Here is a 21,464-nt window from a genome sequence, read left to right as displayed (position 1 = left end):
CATCTCGTGCAGAAGTACAGTCAAAATGCTGCATCTGTAACGGCATGAGAGGATCATGTGTGTCCGTAAATTTCCCGCTGACATGTTGAAATAATCGAGTCAGATACAAAAATGATTAGGATTTTTTTGACCTCACTATACCGGGAAATAACCTGATCTAGCCTAGTAATAAACACTCCACCTTTGCTAGCAAAATAAAAAAAAATTTCTTGTATAAAATGAAGTAATAAAACAAGCAAATTAATGAGTAAATCCTCAAGTTAATAATCAAATAAGTAAGCCCCGTCCCCTCACGATAATATCGTGTATCGCCGATCTAACAGGCTGAAGATAGGACGATATGAAAATGGAGCATATCGCCCAACACTACTGGACGGGCTCAGAAATTTCCCTCACGGGAACAGACTGATGAACTGCTCTCACGGGAACAGACTCTGTGGCGACGGTCATCTTGCCTGAAGACTCAGGCGTGGACTCACGGACTGAAAAGGGTTCTGGAATGGTGGATTTTGGATGTGAGGGCTGAGGAATAAAGAACATCCTAAGAGCCTTTCTGACCGAAATGATGGAGGGGGCTGCTGATTTTGCCATCAGGTCTGCATCGAAGGACACCTTTTTTCAGGGCCCAGGAAATGGCTGGTTGCATGACAGGTGTGAGGCAGGCTGGACGATGATGGTGGACGATTCCTCCGCTCTGCCAATGAGGAATAAGGACCCATCTATCTATAGTGCGAAGTTGATGTATTTCTCGAGCGTCCAGGATGGGTCTCCTCGCGGCATCACAAAGAGGGTTGCATAGTCCAGCCCGCAAAAAAAATCCTGATCTAGGTTGAATGATAACAGTTCTTATCTTGATGTGGTTGCAGAGGATGGCTGGCAAGTGAACTTGGGGACTGGAGATGAGAAGCAAAAAACACAACTTTTACACAACCCACAGTGGGAACCAGCTGTGCCACTGGATGAGCCCAAACAGTAGCCATATTAAAGTGCAGATTGAAAACATAAGTTTACCGGTGCATTCATTCAATAAAGATTATTCAAATAATGCAGTGCATTGTTCATTATTCTGTTCAGTTTATGTCCTTTATTTATAATCTTTCAGGTACATTGTCATTTCACTCCAAGACACAATTTTAAACCATAGCAAAAGAGATGGTCTGCTGTGAAGTTCATTTGCACAAAATAAAAGAAAAAGCAGCAATGAAGGATTCTTATAAAATAAGTGGTCATGAAGGGCTTTCAATCAGATGTGGCCCACACTCAGCTGTGGTGTGAAGTTGAACAGTCTTAATTTCACACAGACATGTATTTTCTGGTGCCATACTTTCACAAAGAACACAAACAGGGTCTCACATTTGCATGACTTTTTGCATGCATTTGTAAGTGTGATGGCAAAGGGAAATTAAAAATATTACTATGATCACAAATTGCCTTCAAAAGTGAATATGCATGTGATTGTTGAAATTGCTCCATTTTCTAAACCTCGTCACACTGAGGAAGACTGCGTTATCTTTACAGAATGAGTTTGCAAATGACGTTTCAGGATTGTGTGAAATGTAAAACTCTTCTCACACTGAAGACACTTGTAAGGCCTCTCTCCTTTGTGGACTCTTACATGGATGTTAAGGTTTCCTTTACGTGTGAAACTCCTTCCACAGTGAGGACAGGTGAAAGGCTTCTCTCCAGTGTGAATTCTTATGTGAACCTCAAGGTTTGATTTGTTTATGCAAGTCTTTCCACAGTGATGGCACATGAAAGGCTTCTCTCCAGTGTGAGTTATTACATGATTCTTAAGATGTTTCCTGTCTGTGAAACTCCTTCCACACTGATGACATATAAAATATTCCTTTCTTGAGTGAATCTTCATATGGTGATTAAGGGTACCTTTACATCTGAAACTCTTTCCACACTGACTACATACACATGGCTTTTCTCCAGTGTGAATTCTCATGTGAATCCTAAAACTTTCTTTCCGTGAGAAGCTCTTCCCACACAGTTTGCAGGTGTAAGGACTCTCTCCAGAGTGGCTTCTCATATGGGCATTAAGGTTGTTTTTCTGTCTAAAACGTTTTCCACACTGATGGCATATGAATGGCTTTTCTCCCGTATGAATTCTCATGTGAGTTTTAAGATTTCCTTTTAGTGTGAAACTCTTCCCACACAGTTTGCAAGTATAAGGGGTCTGTCCAGTGTGAACTATCATGTGGGCATTAAGGTTTTTTTTCTGTCTAAAACTTTTTCCACACTGAGGGCATATGAACGGCTTTTCACCAGTGTGAATTTTCATATGTTTTTTAAGATTTCCTTTTAGTGAGAAACTCTTCCCACACAGTTGGCAGGTGAAAGGGCTAGCCCCAGTGTGAATTCTCATGTGAGTTGTAAGATTTCCTTTTAGTGAGAAACTCTTGCCACACAGTTTGCAGGTATAAGGAGTCTGTCCAGTGTGAATTCTCATGTGGGCATCAAGATTTTTTTTCTGTCTAAAACCTTTTCCACACTGAGGGCATATGAACGGCTTTTCTCCAGTGTGAATCCTCATGTGAGTTTTAAGATTTCCTTTTAGTGAGAAACTCTTTCCACACAGTTTGCAGGTATAAGGGGTCTGTCCCGTGTGAATTCTCATATGGGCATCAAGGTTTTTCTTCTGGGTAAAACTCTTTCCACACTGAGTGCAGGTGTAAGGCTTCTCTCCAGTGTGAATTTTCATGTGTTTTTTTAGATTTCCTTTCAGTGAGAAACTCTTCCCACACTGTTGGCAGGTGAAACGTCTCTCTTCAGTGTGAATTCTCATGTGGACTTTAAAGTTTCTAGTTCCTGTTTTTTGAGTTTTGTTTTCTGAGGAAGTCTTTTCGGTCTGTGAGTCACTAAAAGATTTTTCTCCAGTCATGAACTCATGATGTTTATCATGAAGATCTTTTTCTTCCATATTATACAGTTCTTCACTCTCAACTTTCAGAACTATCAGGTCTAAAGCGGAAAAAGACAAATATAAGTTAACCCCAGTTCAATGGCACAAAGCAATGGACATAAAAATTAAATCCAACAACATGTATTCTAGATCTTTGCTAGATCTAGCTACTGAAAGAGGTGTAACCTGTAATCTCAGAACCTCTTGTCAATATTTTTATTTTTTTCCTTAAGGACATGTCTCATATACTTTCAAACTGGCAGCAATCAAACCCCTCATCAACAACCCACAGTAGACCGCTTTGGGATTGGGATCCCTTGTGACCCAATACAAATCTCGCAGGGGATATATTTATTTATGTTTTTAAAAAATATATACGGTAGAACCTAGTATTTAACAAGAAGGATTGGGTCAACAATTTAAGGTGAGAAAAAGCAAGTTTTTACAATACAAAACCAAAACAGAGTAAGTCTGAAATTTGGACAAATGTGTCAGTTGTTACTTAAAAATGGAAATAATTGGACTTGTAAGTTGCAACAAATGTGTAAAATAGGGCTGCACAATTAATCGCAATGAAACCATACGCGATTTGGCAAAGGCTGTGATTATGTTATGTGCAGCTTGTCAGTGAAGTACGACTGATCTGTAGTAAATCTTGCTCCATCTGAACACCAGAGGGGGCGCTCTCACACAGACACGCCAAATATGCCCAGCCGCAGAAGTACAATAACACACATCATTCCAGGAAATCCTTTTCAGGTATCATACTATTAGACGGTGGGCCGAACGCTGCTATCTGCTTTAGTTTTTGAAATGATAGATCCTCGAGGATAGAGTAGCTGCTTTTTTCATCAACGAAATAAATTTCTGAACACGTATCCGTTTGTTGGCAGTGTCGAGTCGATCATAGTTTTTTGAAAACTAAATTTACGTTTAATAAACGGATTAGGCAAACGCGAGGGAGTACTATACATCTAAACAATCAAAAAACGAATTCTATCGTCACGTGACTAACGTCTACCAATAGTATTCGTTAAAAATAAATTACCACGACTGTAGCGTAGCACATGCGTCCTCTAAGCCAGCAACATCCATGAGTTCACACCATAAAATCCTCTCTAACGAAATCTACACAATCAAACATTTTCCAGCAGGAATCCTATCCGAAGTCGAGAAACATTAACAGTGGCATCCAAGATTCCAGGTGAATATAGCTGTTTATATCTGTCTTATAACGTTAGCTAATGTTAGCTTAGTGCATGAACTCTGTAAACCGTTAACATATAACTTAACGTTATTCCGTTTTATGTTTGTATTTACAGGTAACGTTACTCTTGTTAGAAATGACATACAGATCACAGAGAAGAAAACATTTGTTTTGAGGAGATAAGAGAGTAGGGATGTTAACCGATGACCGTTTGACCGATGGTTGACCGTATCAACGTTAACCGATCAAAGTTGTCGGTAGTCGGTTTAAAAAAAAGTGATCTCTAATTTAGGCAATTATAGACAGTGGACCAAACGCAAAAACACTCGAGGTTAGAGCCAGGGCAGACGACAGGATGAAGCGTGCAAAGAAAAGTAAGTTAGTGTGTGGGTTTCACCAAAAAGAATGACACGGATGTAAGTTGCAACTTGTGTGATGCAGTGCTTAAATGCAGTAGTAGCACATCATCTATTTAAATTAAAAGTAAATTAGGATATGAAAGACGATTAATAGACAGATTAAAGTGAAAAAGATAACATTTATCATATAAGTTTACATCTACTAACTACATCAACTAATAGCTAGTCATGGAAGAGATAACATGTAATGTAGCTAGCTACATATGATTACATCAACTACACACAACCTAACGTTACTAGCTATCATGGAAGAGATAACATGTATTAAATAGGTTTACATCAACCGCAGATATCCTAACCTCTGTTGGCGTATTATCATTTGTGTTTGTGGTGTAGGTTTCTACATCTAATATATTGTAATGGAAAAGATGAGGGAAAAACAGAAAAATGTGATGACTGCATGGATTGTAGTAGTAATGCTTCCAACTTATTAGCAGATAAAACTTGAGATTCAAATTCTTTAAATTGTCAAATAAAACAAAGGACATATCGTTTACTGTAATAAAGCTTTTTTTTCCCCTTTTGTTTAGTGTATTAATTACTCATGACATAAATTTTCTAGAAATGTCAACCTTATTTTGAGTTTTAGCAACTACAAGCTGATACCAAGTTGGATAACCACTTCAAGTTACTGCTGAGCCCTAATGGTATGCTTTTATTATTCATATTGACACAAGGTGTGATTACTGTATGCATTTTAATCTGGGCTCATCTAGTTACACTTTTTTTTAAAAGTGCCTCATAAATGTAAATCCTCTTTTGTTAGACCGTGAACCAATAATTTTACTACACTGTTTACAACTCCGCTCATCTGTTTCCCCAGGTAATCCCAGATCCTCAGCCCTCCTGTGAGACATCTTCTTGACCTGATCTGACTAAGCCCTGACACATTCTGCTGAAACAATGAAAATGCCTTTTGTTTTTCACGGTTCATCATAAAACCATTTTAATGTATGGCTCATCTGATTGGTGGAGCACATTTCATGTTGAAAAATGTGTCTATAGAAGCCTTTTATTAGTTTACCTCGGCAAAAATGCCTATCAATACACAGGGCTATGTCTGGCCTTTCTCTTAATACATCCATGGACTGGCCTGGCATGGTTTACATGAGCAGAGTTTATTTTTTGTGTGCATAGTTTTGGAGGGATCTATTTATTGTTGTTTGTTAAATGTTCTACCATTATATATATTACTGCCATGTAATAATACTAAAGCCTGTAATACTACTAAAGCCTGTAATACTACTAAAGCCAAATAGTTGAATTGGCATTTAGTTATAAAGGTAGTCATGATAAGATAATACATATTCAACTTTTATAAGAATAAATGTATAATTAACGTTAAAAAAAATATATATTGGTATATCTGTATTCAGATATATTTCACTATTTCTGAGATTTAAATATCAATAGCTTACGTTTGGGGTTAAAAAGGATTCTAAGCATTTATGCCATGATTTATCCAAACATTTGAGGTCAAACAACTAGGCTACACTATAAAGCTGCCTTACAAACCTTCAACTTCCTGTACTGTCTTTTCTTTCTTCTTGCTGGCTCTCTCAATATTTCTTTTGTTAGCATACTGCATGTAGCATTCTCTATGGTAACCAACATGAATTGGCACATCTGGAATGTGGTCGCCTGTGATTTTATATTTTTCCACAGCTTTTTGGGCGATTTGGCTTTCTTTTGAATTTAAATTCACCCACTCTAAAGAACATTGTACAAACTTGATCCAACTTGTTAATGAAAAGGGTATGATGTTTGTTGATGTACAGCTAGTGACATGCACACAACACTCCATATTCAAGATAAAGTGTCTTATTTATGTTAGATATATAAATATAGGCCTACAATAACATTACCGCTATGTCACTCCCGCCCATTTCGGGGTCCTAGTCTGGCCGTCTGCGATTGGTTAGTATTTTTAATGAGTTAAAAACTACAATCCGATTGGTTCAGGTACTAGAGCTGTCCCGCGATTTGCCTAAGAAGATTGACAATCAAAACATACGTTTGTGAAAATATATGATCAAAACAGAATTGCCAACAAATTTTATTTGACTACATATAATGACTTAATATCGTACATAAAAGAAGCGTATACTCTATCGATGGAGATCGATCAACAACACGAAAAACGCGTTCGGCCCACCGTCTATATCTGTAGCTTAATAAACAGAAGATTGAAACGCTTTGATTAAACATGACTAATAAACACACAACTGCCTTATTCTGTATAAGACGTCACATCATCTCACACAAGGATGCTCAACTGTCGTTATGAAGTGAGTTTGGAGTAGAAGCATTATTTAAAGGTATTAAATGTTGTCTGTTGTTGGACAAGAGGTTCATGAATGCTTCTCATGTTTGGAAAGATGTTTGACGCGTGCTGCTTTTTCAAATGCACGTTATAAGTGACTCAAACTTACAGTGTACATCAATGACAAGCTGTGCATAAAAAAAATTATCACAGCCTTTTTCCGATTTCAAAATCGCGATAAGCCAAATCGGTTTAAGTGCGATTACATGAAAATTACAACTAATCGAGCAGCCCTAATGTAAAAGTAGTTGATTTACAACGGGCACAAATCTGGCACCTCCAGATGCTCTATATAATAGAGCATCTGCTCCGTTCGCCCAGGTCAAAATAAGCTCTCCTTCAAGGATAAAGCACTTCTTCCTGCACATATTAAAAAAGATACTAGAGAGAAATGTGTCATCACACCGTTTGTGATGTTATTGTTACATCACAGACCGTTATTGTTATTTGTCAATAATGTGTTTTATATAGAACGTTTGAATGTGTTTTTGTAGGCTCCGCTGCAGTTTTGAATTTGTGATGTAGCTTGTAACAGAGTGAAATATCAGTCACAGTTTTTCCATATCCATAGAGGAATGGAATTAAAAATTCTATGTCTAGTAATACTACAAGGCACGTTAGACTCAGATGGCTTGTATACAAGGTGAGTGCTTGCCTGAAGAAGTAGTTCAGTTGTGGTAAAGGGAACACAAGTTTCTTTATGGCTACCGTGAACTGGTTATCTAAAAAGTCCTAGTTGGGAAACTTTGGTTTTAAAGGGTCATGAAATCCCCCTCTTCCAGCTCAAGTCTAGCTCACAATCTTTTTGAAAAATGCAACTAAAATGGGAGTGGATGGCTGTGAGAAGAAGGGAGGGAGTGGGTGTGGCACGGCAGGGGAGAGGGGGAACTGTCATCAGCCAGCAGTGTTGCCAGATGTACGATAATTATCGTATTTGTACAATAATTTTGACCTCTGTACAATCTACGATCAATAATGAACAATAATTTCAGAGTTTTCAGTCGTTCGTCCAAACACACATCCTACCGCTTCTCTCTCTGACCCCGAAAAATTTCGCAGGCTCACCTACCACATTCACAAGTCTCCCGCATTAAGCATACAATTGATATATTATCGAAATATCTAAAATGTTCATAGCGACCGCTTATTTAACAAAAGGCAAGTAAAATGACCAGGGTTACATTTTAGAGACACACATACCTCTGAAGGGATAGAAAAGTCCCCAGGACTTGGTACCGCATTACTCGCAAGACGTAATGCATTGGTCATCGACAAGGCCGAAGTCCACCATTCTCCAGTTCTCCAAGCTCTCTCGGGTAAAATGTTTGCGGCACACGTATAAGATGTGTCCGTGGTTGATGGCCAACCAACCGCCCAGAGTCAGAGTCCAGCCCTGGCAGCACCGCGGGGAAATATATTCAACCCACTTTGACTTTTGCACCCAAAAATATACACTTGTGTCCCATGATTGTCTCTCTCCTTTACTACGCGATATCACAGTTTGACATGTCTGTGGAAAGATCCACGTGGTGTCATGAATGATTAAGAGACAGTGTCTTCTCATAGGATATGAAAACTCAGTCTCATTAATAATTATGAGAGACCGATGAGTCATCAACGCACTACACTGTGCTCTGCCACGTCACAGCCTGCGATGAAGATTTTAAACCCGGAAGACGAAAATAGTGGGGAAAAACAAAAATTTAACCATTTTCACCCTACTGTGAATGGTGTTCAACATACATACCTCTGTTAAAATCTCAGAAAATTTGGTTTAGGGTTTCATGACCCTTTAAGCTCGACATAAGGACTTTACTTTTTCCTCACTTTATTGCCGTTGGTGAGTTTGGATACATGCCTAAAGTTAGCTGTGTTCAATCGCACTCTGGTTGGTATGAATTTGCCCTTTTCTTGGATTCCTTTTGTTTTGTTCATCTGTCAGTCTAAATGGTTAACGCTAAAGCAGAGCAACCTATTTCAACACACTCAATGTTTTTCTTCGGATTGAATAATTTTTTTTTTTTTTACGGAACAGATCAGCATTTCTCCAAGATGATTTCTTTTGTGTAAAATCAAAGACAAGGTTTTGTTATTTGTTTCTTTAGTGTGTATATATATATATATATATATATATATATATATATATATATATAGCATTTTAACTTTTTCATTTGGGGAATAAAAAAATTAAAAAAAAAGAGAAAATGTTTGAAGTTCATAAATCACTTTATTTGGTCTTAGTGGCTAATGTAAAAAAGAAAATTTACAAGGTAAAAGCTGAGTTTTATTAGAAGAATAAAAAAGGCCCAAGTTATTTGTCATGTGTGGTCTGTCACCTTTACTCCTGTAGGCTATATATACACATTTCATTCAGTCAGCAATTTTCTCTAATGCAGCTGTAACAAACGTGGCATCTGAGAACTACTTTTTTTTTCTTTTGTGTGTGATTCATCGCGGATTCACTTACTCTGTTATATTAAGGAGTAGTGGTTTTATTACACATTTATGTATATGCATTCTTCAAAAACGCAGCTGATTGTTGACACGCTTGATGAAAGGTTTTGATCCACTCCAGATATTGACTACAGTATATTTAAATGGGATGAAATATATAGAATGTACAGAATGTTAGCTTGCTTATTGTGCCAAAGAGCATGATCCATTTTAAACGTGGATCCACATGTCATTTTAAAAAGAAAACATGCTTCTAACCACAGTTTTGAGAGCTGTTTAGACTTTAGAGGCTAATTTCCCATACACTGGACTGAGTGAGACCATAGACGTCTCTCAAGCTGTCACAAACTTTTTCCCAATAAAACATTTTTGGTGCGGTGCCTCAAAACTTTAGGCCAATCAGAATCAAGATAACGCCATTGTCTTCTTTTACATGGATTAAGACAACTTTTTGTGGTCCTAAAACAATTTTGAGTTAAAGGGTTAGTTCAGCCAAAAATTAAAATTAGCCCATGATTTACTCACACTCAAGTCATCCTAGGTGTACATGACATTCTTCCTTTAGACAAATACAATCGGAGTTATACTAAAAATGTCCTGGCTCTTCCAAGCCTTATAATGGGAGTGAATGGCTGAAAAAAATTTGAAGCCGAAAAAAGTGCATCCATCCATGATAAAAAATACTCTAAACGGCTCCGGGAGGTTAATAAAGGTGTTCTGAAGCAAAGCCATGGGTTTTTGTAAGAAAAATTCCCATATTGATACATTTATAGTCTAAAATAACTAGCTTCTGCTAGATGACCGATCGCATACTACGCAAGTCAACTTGCGCCACAAGGGTAACATGGCACATGTATGATGTAGGATGAAGGAGTATCGTAAGTTGAGACGCCTCTTGCAGTTTAAACAAATAGGGTTTTGCAACAAACTGAATCTCCTCTTCTATTATATAGAAATCCTCCAACATTTCGCTACAAAATGGTTAATTCAAGACCAGTGTTTTGTTTTGCTCTTTCCTCTGAGCTTCCGCGTTCGTCGTTACGTTTTGCGTCGAGTCAGGTGTAAGTCTTCCACCGTAAATTATGTTTTATTAACAAAGTTCGGGAAGAGCACGCTCAGATAATTAACATGAGTGGAGAGCACTCAGCAATCAATGATAAGAGAAGACCATTTTAAGGCCTTAACTTGTGTAAGGCAAATTAAGACTTTTTTTAAAGACTCGCAGAAACCCTGGTATGTGTGCAGAGAGGACCATTCTGCTGCAGCACAAACTTCTTACAAAGGCGCAACTCGCATCTCTTGCTCCAGCAAGTCAAACAGCATAAGTGAGAAGGCTTGCAGAAGATCGAAAGAACTGTCGAAAAAGGCACCTTTGGGGGCAAAAACTAAGCAGGCATCATGAAGGAAGGAAAATTTTAGGGGTAGCCTCCCCACAGAGGCTCAATTAATGTGGGCATAGCAAGCAGAAATAGCGACAAGGTACACCTTAAACACAACGAGATAATCCCAAAGAAAGGCACGCCTGAACTCAAGCACTGAACCAGTCGGGCAGTACACTGGGTCAGCTTGGTGCTGCATGCACCATGAATCAAAGAGATGCCATTTCAGGGCATAAAGTTTGTTAGTGAAGGGAGCTCTAACATTTAAAATGGTCTCAACAACCTTGGTTGAAAGACTGGAAATCTATGAGCTGGTACCCCTTGGGGGCCAGACGCAGCCTTCAAATTTTTGGTCGGGGGTTGAGAACACTGGGCTTGAGACAAAAGGTACCAGCTATTGGAATTTCCCAAGGAGTGCCTTCCAGGGGAGATATTAGATCCAGAAACCATACTTGGGCCTGCCAGAAAAGAGCTACTAGCAACAGGTGAACTCCGTCCTAATAAACTCTGGGGGAGTAGAGCGTTTGGGGGGAAGGCATACAGATGCTGCCTTGGCCACATCTGTACCATTGGATCCAGCCCTAACGAAGCTGGAAATGTAAGGGCAATCCAGAGGGGTTAGTGGGTTGACTCCTCTGAGGTAAAAAAGGTACACTTCCACTCTGCTGTACCTCTGGAAAATTAACTCTACCACCTCAAGGTGGAGTCTCCATTGAGGTGCTTCGCTCTCCTCCCAAAAAAGGGGGATGCCCTAAACACCCTGAGGTCATTCCCACCAGGGTTGCTTTTTCCTACTGCTTAATCCTGATGACAGTCCTCAGATATGTCCTTGTTATGGGTGGCTGTGTGAAATGCCCAGGACCCTAGTCTTGATGAGGGGGACTTAATCTCCTCCCTCGTTCCCGTAGAGAACGTCGGGCTGGTTCGAAAAAAGCCACCAGCTTCTGGCTCCGGAGAGGGAGAAACTGACAGAACGGCACTCATTGATGTCCCCACCCGCTTAAGAGAAATGTATATCTAGCTTACTCCCTTTCCTTTTTTTTCTTATCTGGCCATTCTAAGCTGAGTTTATCTACCGCATGGGTAACCACCTTGAGCAGTTTGAGAACCATCCAAGCTGCCGCCTAGTTCCTCAAAACCAGAGGCAGCTGAAAAGAGATCCTCGTTTGGATCATAAGAAATTGCCAGACAAGAGTCTGGAGAAGCAGCAAGAGAAAGGGGGATACCCATCTAAAGCTCTTCAGCCAGCTCCAACTAGTGCCCCATGAACAGAGACTCCATGCAGATGCCTGACTCCTATCAGTTGCGAAAAGAACCAGGCTTGAGCACAGCTTCTTCGTCGCGAGTAGCGCTGGATATCGATACAGATGTCCCGATTTGATTCCGTTTCACAAGATCTCAATTCGATTAGATTCTCGATTAGATTCAATGAATTCAATTATTTAATTTCCACTGGCCCCAACACAAAAGTAAATGTATAAAATAGTTATTGTTTTTGACCCATGTATCTTTTTATTGTAATTAATACAAAAAAGTTGACATTACAGCTGTCAAAACTACAAATATAAATTTCAAACATTATCAAAGACAAGTAAACAGTCATTAATAAAAAAAAGAATAAATAAACTACAATTACACAAATAAATACATTAAATATAACAAAGATACAAATGAAATAATCCGTGCTTTTAAGTCAATGCTTTTTTATTCTCTTACAAATGTTTTGCGCCCCCCCCCCCCCAAAACTTTGCATTTGCTCGCAAAACCTTTGCGTGGTCCTAAGAAACTTTGCGTTCGCTCACAAAAGGGGTGCACACACAAAACTTTTCACTCCCTGCGCGTAAGTTGTCTTTTGCGTCTTCTTGCACTTGAATGCTTCAGTTGGCAAGGCTTGAAAATGCATGCAAATGATCAACTTTTGTGATCATGCAGCACTGGCCCGATCGGGACAGTGACAATTCCTTCAACTGTCTGGATTGTCTTTGACGCTGAAAGGTGACCTGTGTCCACCATGTTAAGCACTGAATGAATGACGGTCCCAGCTGTAATATCGTGCAAGGTAAATAAAAGGATTACATCTAGTGCAGTGGACAAGTAATGAGATTAACGTAAATCGGATATTATGGTCAATGTTTGCGGAAACAAATCCAAATAGAAAAAAAGATAGATGTGTGGCTTTTGAGAATAGAAATTGAACTGACCACATTTTAAAAATGATTTTTTTTTTTTTGCCTAGCCCTACAACAGATGTTTATTTAGAGTGCAATTTGCGTTTTTGATTTGAACTGTTTGTGTCACTCACAAACATTGATTTAAATTATCTATTATTATTAGTTTGATTTAAACCATCTATTATGTTGCTGGCTACTGGCTGTTTTCTTTGCTCATCAAAGCTCTTTAAATGAAGAACAAATGTAGACAGCTTGCAGTAACTATCAAGCTGTGTCAGTTATTGAAACTTATTATTTTGTTAGTAAGCTGGTGTTTTTGACATATGACTTATTTATTGATTGTATCAATGAACATTTACTACTATTTCGACTATTTAATTTCAGGTATGTTAATGATAATATTTTGCTTGGGAACTTTAGCCTCGTTCAGTCCAAATCCAAATCAATCCGATCGTATATATTGTGTGAACATCAAAAAATCGTTTGAAATCCAATTCAAATAGCATTTCTGGAAATAAGTTTGAATCTGTAGATTTTGTCACGCCACTTAAAATGTAAACATCTCAGACGTCATTATAAGAAACATGCTGTAAGTCGCTTAAGAAACTAGTTTATGTTGTTGCAAAGTGCCGGACGAACAGAAAATTACAATAGCCTATAAACGGAGACATGGTTTGAGACCAGCGGAGACGACAGCACGGTATAGTTCAGAAGACGCAGTAGTCCAGCACGCCGGCTACATATTGACATGTTGTAAATACCGTATTGTTCCAAATATAAGATGACCCTGATTATAAGACGACCCCCACTTTTTCAACGTATAGCTACCTTTTGTAAAAAGGCTTTTAGATAAAAAAAATACTATTATTTGAAAATATTTTTCATACTGCATATTTTTCATATTTTAATTTTTGTATTAAAAGTATACTGGTAAAATTTACCATCGATCACATTTGAAAATAAACACTTTTTGTCATATCATAAAAATTACTTGTAGCCCATCTGAATTATATAACAATTAGGCTATCCATCTCATAGTGAAAACAATGTAGCATTCGAAAATTGTATTAACAGTAGAAGTGAAATCTTATTGTAGTTGAAATCTGGGTACCATTTTACATTTTTAAATCATGTATTTTTTATGAAAATTCTATTTTCAAGAAAAAAAACATTGTCTTATATTCGGAAAAATACTGTAAGGCAGGAAGGCAGCGTCTATTTCGTGCTCACAACATAGATGAACTACAACAGATAAATGTGTGAGCTATGTGGACGCCCACTAATCGTAAATAATCCTTGTTTTTAATTGAAACAGATATGGATTCTTATTCTCAATATCTTTTAATCTTTGCTATTTTCTGTTACTGCCTGAACTTCACATTATTTGAAGCGCAGCCATTCATAGTCGCAGTAAGAGTTGTCCTTAATTTTCACCTTTAATATGTCACTTTTAATGTGTTTGTTAATTTTAGGAAAGAGTTACCAAAATTTCAGCTTTCAAAGTCTGTTGATTTGATCACAAAATACAAGCAATAAATGTCGTTTTAGCGCTCTTTATGTGGCCTGACAGATTGTTCAATTTGCATTTCGACTTTGGAAAGAGCTTGTATAAAACAGCTGGAGAACAATCGTATCACGTAACGTCAAATTTACCTCAGAAAAGCCATTCAATGCTCATGAACTCATTATTCAGCTAGAAACATAACTATAGAATATCCATTCTATAGTTATGTTTCTAGCTGAATAACAAGAATTACCTTTTGCTAAATACATGCACTATATAACAAAATCCTTACATTTTTACTTAAAGTCCCTGTAAAGGCAATTCAAAAAATTTCTAAACACATTATAAATCTGAGGAATGTGTTGCTAAAACATATTGCAAAGACTGTGAACTGTGAATTGTGGAGTTAGACCGTTAAACAGTTTTTCACCATTGTTGAGTTCCGGATTTTTTGGGCGGAGCTAAAACGGGGCTCGATGATGCACTGAAGCACCTGACCTCCTGGACAAGCCCCTACTTGATGACGCACTGGAGCCACTGAGGCTGGCCCCTCCCCTAAAAATATTATAGAGCACATTCACATCAGTTTGCTGCTCAATCGCAAGTTACTGTCATATTAGTTACTACAGCGTAGTTTGCTAGCTAACTGTCTTAGTCACGGAAATGCGTACTACCTGGATGCAATCACGTACAAAACAGACCGGTATCCTTATTTAAATTTCTGAAAAACGATCACATCAAGGTGGATTAATTTTGTGAGAGACACCTTGATGGAGAGCTGAGGATCACCGCAAACACCCGCCTCTGTAGTGATTATTTTACAGGGGATAGTTTTATAAACTTTTTTATCATTCAAATTTGGCTGGGTGGCTAATAACACATTTTTCTGTGGTGTGACAAACTCACACATACTTAATTTTGACTTTACAGAGACTTTAACCTGTTGTTTAGATGAGAAAGAATGGAAGGAGCTAAAATTGAAATTCAACACTGCCCGTATAATTGCATGTGAAGAGCTGCCGCCTTTCACCAAATTAATCTCTCAGATATTACTAATGAAGAAAAATAGATTGGGTGTGTGCAAGACATATGACAACGTTAATTGTACAAAAAGTAGCATGGAAATGGGATCTTCTCAGGTTCACTTGAAGGCAGCATTAGTATTTGTATGGTTATGTGATCTTAATATTTCTTTCCACATGAGGCGACCCGCTCCATGTCAAATAAAACCACTTTAATTAGGACACTCAATATGACACTCTACAAAAATATCATTAATTTCTGTAGAGCTGGACATTTTAATTGGGATCAAATGACAGTTCACTTTTGAAAATGAAACCAACCTGTTTGTTCCTCAGTATCTTCATGTTTCACACTGAATGCTTCTTCAATCTTCATTTCTTCACTCTCCTCTTTAATAAACGTCATCTTTATATTAGTGTATCTTGTGGATCTCAGTCGCTTCAACCAGGGGTTTTTCTGTGTGTTTGGATAATCTGTCATGATTAAGATGAGAATAATTAACAGAAACCAAAAAAAAAACCAGACTAAATCTCTGTGTGTGTCTCAATCCGCTCTAGTTCAGTAGTTCAGTGCACTGGTAAGAGACTCAGTCAGAGTGAGAGTTAATGGGCTTAAATCACCTGATTAGAGCTCAAATCTAGTGCTACAAATTAATACAAAATATACAGAGACTTAATTAGAGGTCGACCGATAGTGGATTTTACCGATACCGATATTTAGGTTTGACCGTAAATGGATACTATTTGTATTTTTTACTATTGTAAATACTATTGTATTTTTTTACAATGGATACTGGATTAAAAACAAACATAAAAATCACAAGTAAAACAGTGCTGAACTGAAATGTGCTAAATTAAATAAATATATTAAAATATTACAAGTTTTGTTATCTATAACATAGAAACATACGTAAATTTCATAGGAAACACTTTGCAAGTCGCATTTGTTAACAACGATGTATTAGGTAGCTTTCATGAACTATATGCATTATGCAATATACGTCTTTACTGCATGTATTAATATGAGCAATACAATTGAACCTTTATTATTCATGTTAGTTTATAGTACATTAACTAAGGTAATAAAAGATAAAATAAGAATTAAAACTCCATTTCAAATGCATAAATGTTGAAATTAACAAACTAACAATGAATAATACTTCTACAACTTTTATTAACCTTAGTTAATGCTAAAAATGGAATCTTATTGTAAAGTGTTACCATTTCATATAATTCCAAAGAGTCATTCTTAAAGATGGCCATTAAAATATAATAAAGACCTACGTATACGTAATATAGCCTGTGTATAGTCTCTCACTTGATGTGCTTCTATTTTAGAACACTTGATGATTATCTAATCAAAATAACAAGATGTATTGTAGTGATAAAAAAAAGAACTTAAATCAACCGCGTTTCTGATTTGTTTATGTGTCTGTCGGCTAACTTACATGAACATATCAATGTTGAGAAAGCAATCACGTCACTAGTTTTAAATATGCAACTTCGTCGGCTAATGAATGCATACAAGTGACCAGCTGGATATTAAATAATGCAAATAGACGGTAAAAGTTGCAACATAAAACATTTGGGTCAGATCTGCGTGTGTTTTTGTCACATTGTTTAAACCACTTGACTGAGGTAACGTTACTAATGTTAGAGTCCTCTCAGCCTCGACGGCAAACATACTTCTGTTCTTTCTCTGCTGATGCAGCATCTAGTCAACGAATTAATCTACTTTATAATGATATGGCAATATACGTTAGTGTTATGTATTCATACCGTTTCGCTGTCGGTGTTTTAAATGCGCGTCTGAAGTGTCAGCGCTGTCTGTGATGCATGTTCTCTCCTTTCTGCGCGCAGCCTCACGTGCTAACGTAAACAACTCAGCCAGTGATAGTTTGTTATTTGTCCTCTAGAGGCCGCTCTCGCTCCGTATAATGCCAGCCAGGGGCGGTTCTAGGGTGAGTGGATATCCGAGGCTTAGCCCAGAGAAATCCATAATGTGTCAGGATACAAGGAATAACCTTTAAATAAATTTTTTTATTAGGTGTTCAAGATGAAAACCTATTGTAATTGCTATTTGAAAAAAAAAAAAATCCCCATAAAACGCATCGTGCAGCCCAAACCGTAAGGCCCAGAGACTTGAAACTCAGCCAGATGGTAGGCCTCAATTTGGGGACAACCTATCAGAGTATGACCCCGATTGGCCCAGCAGTACAGCAACCAAAAGTACTAAATTGCTGTTAACTCCTCGACCGTTGGTCCTAGCTTTTTACACCACTGTGATCCTTGGCTCAAGCAAACAAAATGTATATCTCCAATTTCGATTTAGGCAAGAAAATTTTTCCACTATGTCGAATTTTGTCCAAAACCTATTTTGCGAACTAGTCCCTGGTTTTTCGCCCGATCGGAACCAAACCAGTCTAGGCCTATCCTCTGGACTCTCTAGATCAATAATTATCGAAAAAAAGTTGAAATTTTGCATTTGGGTGGCTGTAACAGGGTCATTTAAAAAAGGGGCGGGGCAAAATACTCTCAAAAGCCTGTAAATCCTAAACGAAAAGTCAAAACTTCACAAAAATTGATGAGCATATGTGTCATAACATGGTGAAGAAGCATGCAAAGTTTCATGGAGATCGGACCATAGGTGGCTTTTCAAATTAAAAGTCACAGTGTCACACAGAGTTAAACTGAAACATCAATCCGACCTCATCACCCATTCTTCATGCACATATTACATTTTATAGGCTACCTTATTTTTACATTATACATATACACTCACATACATAATACACACACAAGCGCCAAGTATAATTATAAACACATGGCTCCATACACTTATATTTTTGAAGGAGCACTTGCAAATGCATTTTACATAGCACTTACAATTTGCATAAATAATCGTATGAGACTAATGTATCAAATATCAAATTTTTTAATACAGAAAAATGAAATATTGAAAAAATTTGAATGGTACATTGCCACTAGATGGCGGCAATCCACTGCCTTAATTAGTGAGTCGGTTTATTCAATCAATTCGTTCAAAACAGATGATTCATTTAGAAAAAAAGTAAGAAATGTTTTTTGAATAGCGGGGTCAGTGAATCGTCTACAAGCAAATTCATTCAGTAAACACCGTGATGCTTTGTTTGAAACCATTTTCATTAGCGAAATATTTTCTTTACTTTTATTATCTTTTTTATTGAATTGTTGCCCTGACACAGGCAGGCCATGCTAACCAAACATATATATAAAAAAAGTGTGTATGTGTGTGTGTGTGTGCGCGTGTGTCCAATAGACTGTGCTGCGCAACCATTAACTGTTAGACGATCAAAATGTAAATCAGACACAATTTAAAACCGAATAAGAAATATAATACTATGATCGAAAGTTACAGATACCTGCTGAAGCTGTTGTATCTTGTTTTAGTGCTGGCTGGGCGTGTTTTACTTCCTTTTTTTTTTTTTTGAAGAAGAATTTTGATATATCTATTTGACTAACTTACACATCAACAAACTGCCTGGCTCCAAAATATCTAATTTCATTGGCTGCTGGATCGTACAGACGCTGAACTTCTCATCGATGGTTGGCCAGTTTACATGTCAGTCAGAAGCACTAGCCTGAGTGAGTGGTTCTTGTGGTATGTGACAACGTAACGCGTATATTGACCATAGACAGTGATATTGATTATTATCACTAATAAAAATTATTTTAATGCGCATGAAAACTCAGTGATGGTGCATACAATGCATGGTAATAAAAACATTCGGGGCTTTACTGAAAACATTCGGGGCTCCAGCCCCCTTAGCCCACCCCTAGCACCGCCCCATTGCCAGCAGTCTCTTCTCAGCGCTCTCGTACTGTGTAATGACTCCGCACACTTCTCAGCCGCTCCAGCAACGGACGCAACACGGAAAAACTATCGGTGTGGATTTTTGCCGATAACCTATCGGTGCCGATTAATCGGCAAAACCGATGAATCGTCGATCTCTAGACTTAATAGTTATGATTTATATATGGTATTTAATGTGTGTATTCGCCTACATACTAGATTATACTGTCATGAAAAAATTTGCAGTGGGTTTGTAAAAAATGTATTATACGTTGTGTGTTTTTGACACCATGGTTTCACTATAGTAATATTTTGGTAATACTACAGTAAAATTGCAGTAACTACAACTTTAGTAGCCATGTTTTTTTTATGCAAACCATGGTTCATGTAGCTCAAACTATGGTTGTATCACCATAGTTGACCCATGGTTTTAAAGGGCCTTGCCTTGTATTACATTTAAATGGTTTTCAACAAACATCTACAAAATAAAAACAGAATGACATTACTATTCTATCAATAAGACTTTATTAAAGCAGTTTCATCATTTGAATGAGAGTATAAACTGTAACATGTGTAAGAACATTTTCTCACGCTACAAAATTATTCAGAAGAATGAACTACAATTTTACAAAGAAATATTGAAGTACTGCAAATTATGACATGATTAGGGATGAACTGTCCCTTTAAGTTTGCATGTTCGCAGTTGAGAAAATTATTATGATGAAATACTTATATAGCTGGATACATAATTATCAAAATATTTATTAAATTGACCATGCATGTGCCTCCAAAAAAGAGGGGACGGTATAAACCATATCTTATTGCTGAGCTTAATAATCATTTGTATGATTTCAGACAATTGAAGAAATTTTGGTTACACTTTATTTTAACGGTGCCCTTTAGATATTCTTTTGACTAAGTTTCGTTGCATTAGAATATTAGTTGAGTATTAGTAGACTTTTAGGGGTACAGTTAGTAGAATATGGGGTTAGAGTTAGTAGAATACATTGACATGCACCTGCAAAGTTTCTTATAGTAAGTAGAAGGACTGCTCAACCTCAGCGACAGTCATGATTATAAAAAAATATGAAAAGTGCACTTTTGTCAAGTAATTATGTTGATTATGACTTTGAGGTGGAGTACCAAGATGTGGTCAATATTTTGAATGAGGACTCATCCCTGGAATACCAACTTACCAGACATCAGAAGTGTGGATGCCATCTCAGAAGACAGTCTACTAATACTGTAATAAGAGTTGGTTGACATAGCCTATAGTTACAAAGTTAGTAGAATGTCTGCAGGGAATTTTTTTATAAAAAAAAAAAAAAAAAAAATATATATATATATATACACACACATATAATGTATGTTTTCATTATGAAATCATGCTATTTATCCCACAGTATAAATGAGTCAGTAAACATACTATAGCAAAACTGATTTTGTGTCTATTATGGTTATTCTACAAAACCATAGTTAACCATGGTTAAGTTATAGGTGCTGTAGTAAAATCATGGCTAATTTTGTAGTTACTATAGTTTATTGCTAATGCAGTAGTAAAACCACTTCTGTATTTTGAATTTACTAGTAAATTCATAGTGAAACCCTGGCTAATGTACTAAAACATGGTACATTTTCGAAAGGGAATCATTTTGTACTTGATTCAGTTGAATCGCATTTTCAAAAATTTCAGTTTCTCTCATCATAACTTGCCAGTGACTGAATTCGTGTTTATGATAAACTTATTCACAATATTGAGAGCGAAATGAGACGCACCTTTTCTATTACTCATGTGTGGATGCGCTTTATTAACCAAAATAACGTTCATTAATGTTAGATATGGCAGTAAGATGTTACATTCATTGATAATTAATTCAATTACATCACATAAAAGACATAGATTGAACGGTTAGTATCGATTAAAACACAACAACGCTAAAAAAAATATCACCAACCTCTGTTCATCCGAATCAGATATCAGGTGCAGATTCAGGAGTGCGGCGCAGAAATATGATGTCATATTGACAGCTCAAAATAAAAGTCCTGAAATTTACATCCAAAAACATACAAATAAAAATATGTCAGATCTATTCAAAGTTGAATTCTTGGTGAAATAGAACTGTTGTTAAATGGTGTCCTTATACATATGTGTGTGTGTGTGTGTGTGTGTGTGTGTGTGTGTGTGTGTGTGTGTGTGTGTGTGTGTGTGTGTGTGTGTGTGTGTGTGAGAGAGAGAGAGAGAGAG

General features: G+C 37.2%; 1 protein-coding gene across 2 annotated transcripts; it reads right to left on the bottom strand.

The window, feature by feature from the left end:
• Window positions 1–1,064: 1,064 nt before the first annotated feature.
• LOC143741585 (uncharacterized) lies at window positions 1,065–21,259 on the bottom strand. 2 transcript variants are annotated; one of them, XM_077233851.1, is made up of 3 exons: window positions 21,175–21,259; window positions 15,709–15,861; window positions 1,065–2,967 (listed from the first exon to the last, which is right to left on the bottom strand). In XM_077233851.1, exons 1-3 carry the CDS (start codon window positions 21,182–21,184, stop codon window positions 1,487–1,489), a joined length of 1,644 nt encoding a protein of 547 aa, XP_077089966.1. In that variant the 5' UTR covers window positions 21,185–21,259; the 3' UTR covers window positions 1,065–1,486. The 2 variants fall into 2 exon arrangements, with proteins under 2 accessions (XP_077089966.1, XP_077089967.1); XM_077233852.1 differs by lacking the exon at window positions 21,175–21,259 and adding an exon at window positions 17,167–17,265.
• Between the last annotated feature and the right edge of the window lie 205 nt (window positions 21,260–21,464).

The sequence above is a fragment of the Siphateles boraxobius genome, unplaced genomic scaffold (genome assembly GCF_051911475.1).
Source record: "Siphateles boraxobius isolate OS27281-9 unplaced genomic scaffold, OSU_SipBor_1 19, whole genome shotgun sequence".
Lineage (NCBI taxonomy): Eukaryota > Metazoa > Chordata > Actinopteri > Cypriniformes > Leuciscidae > Siphateles > Siphateles boraxobius.
This window is presented reverse-complemented; position numbering and strand designations above follow the sequence as displayed.

Excerpts from the sequence above, each read along its gene's own strand:
- LOC143741585 (XM_077233851.1), bottom strand. Across the intron at positions 2,968-15,708 it reads AGATACTGAGGAACAAACAG|ACCTGATAGTTCTGAAAGTT; the intron begins GTTGGTTTCATT and ends TTTCCGCTTTAG.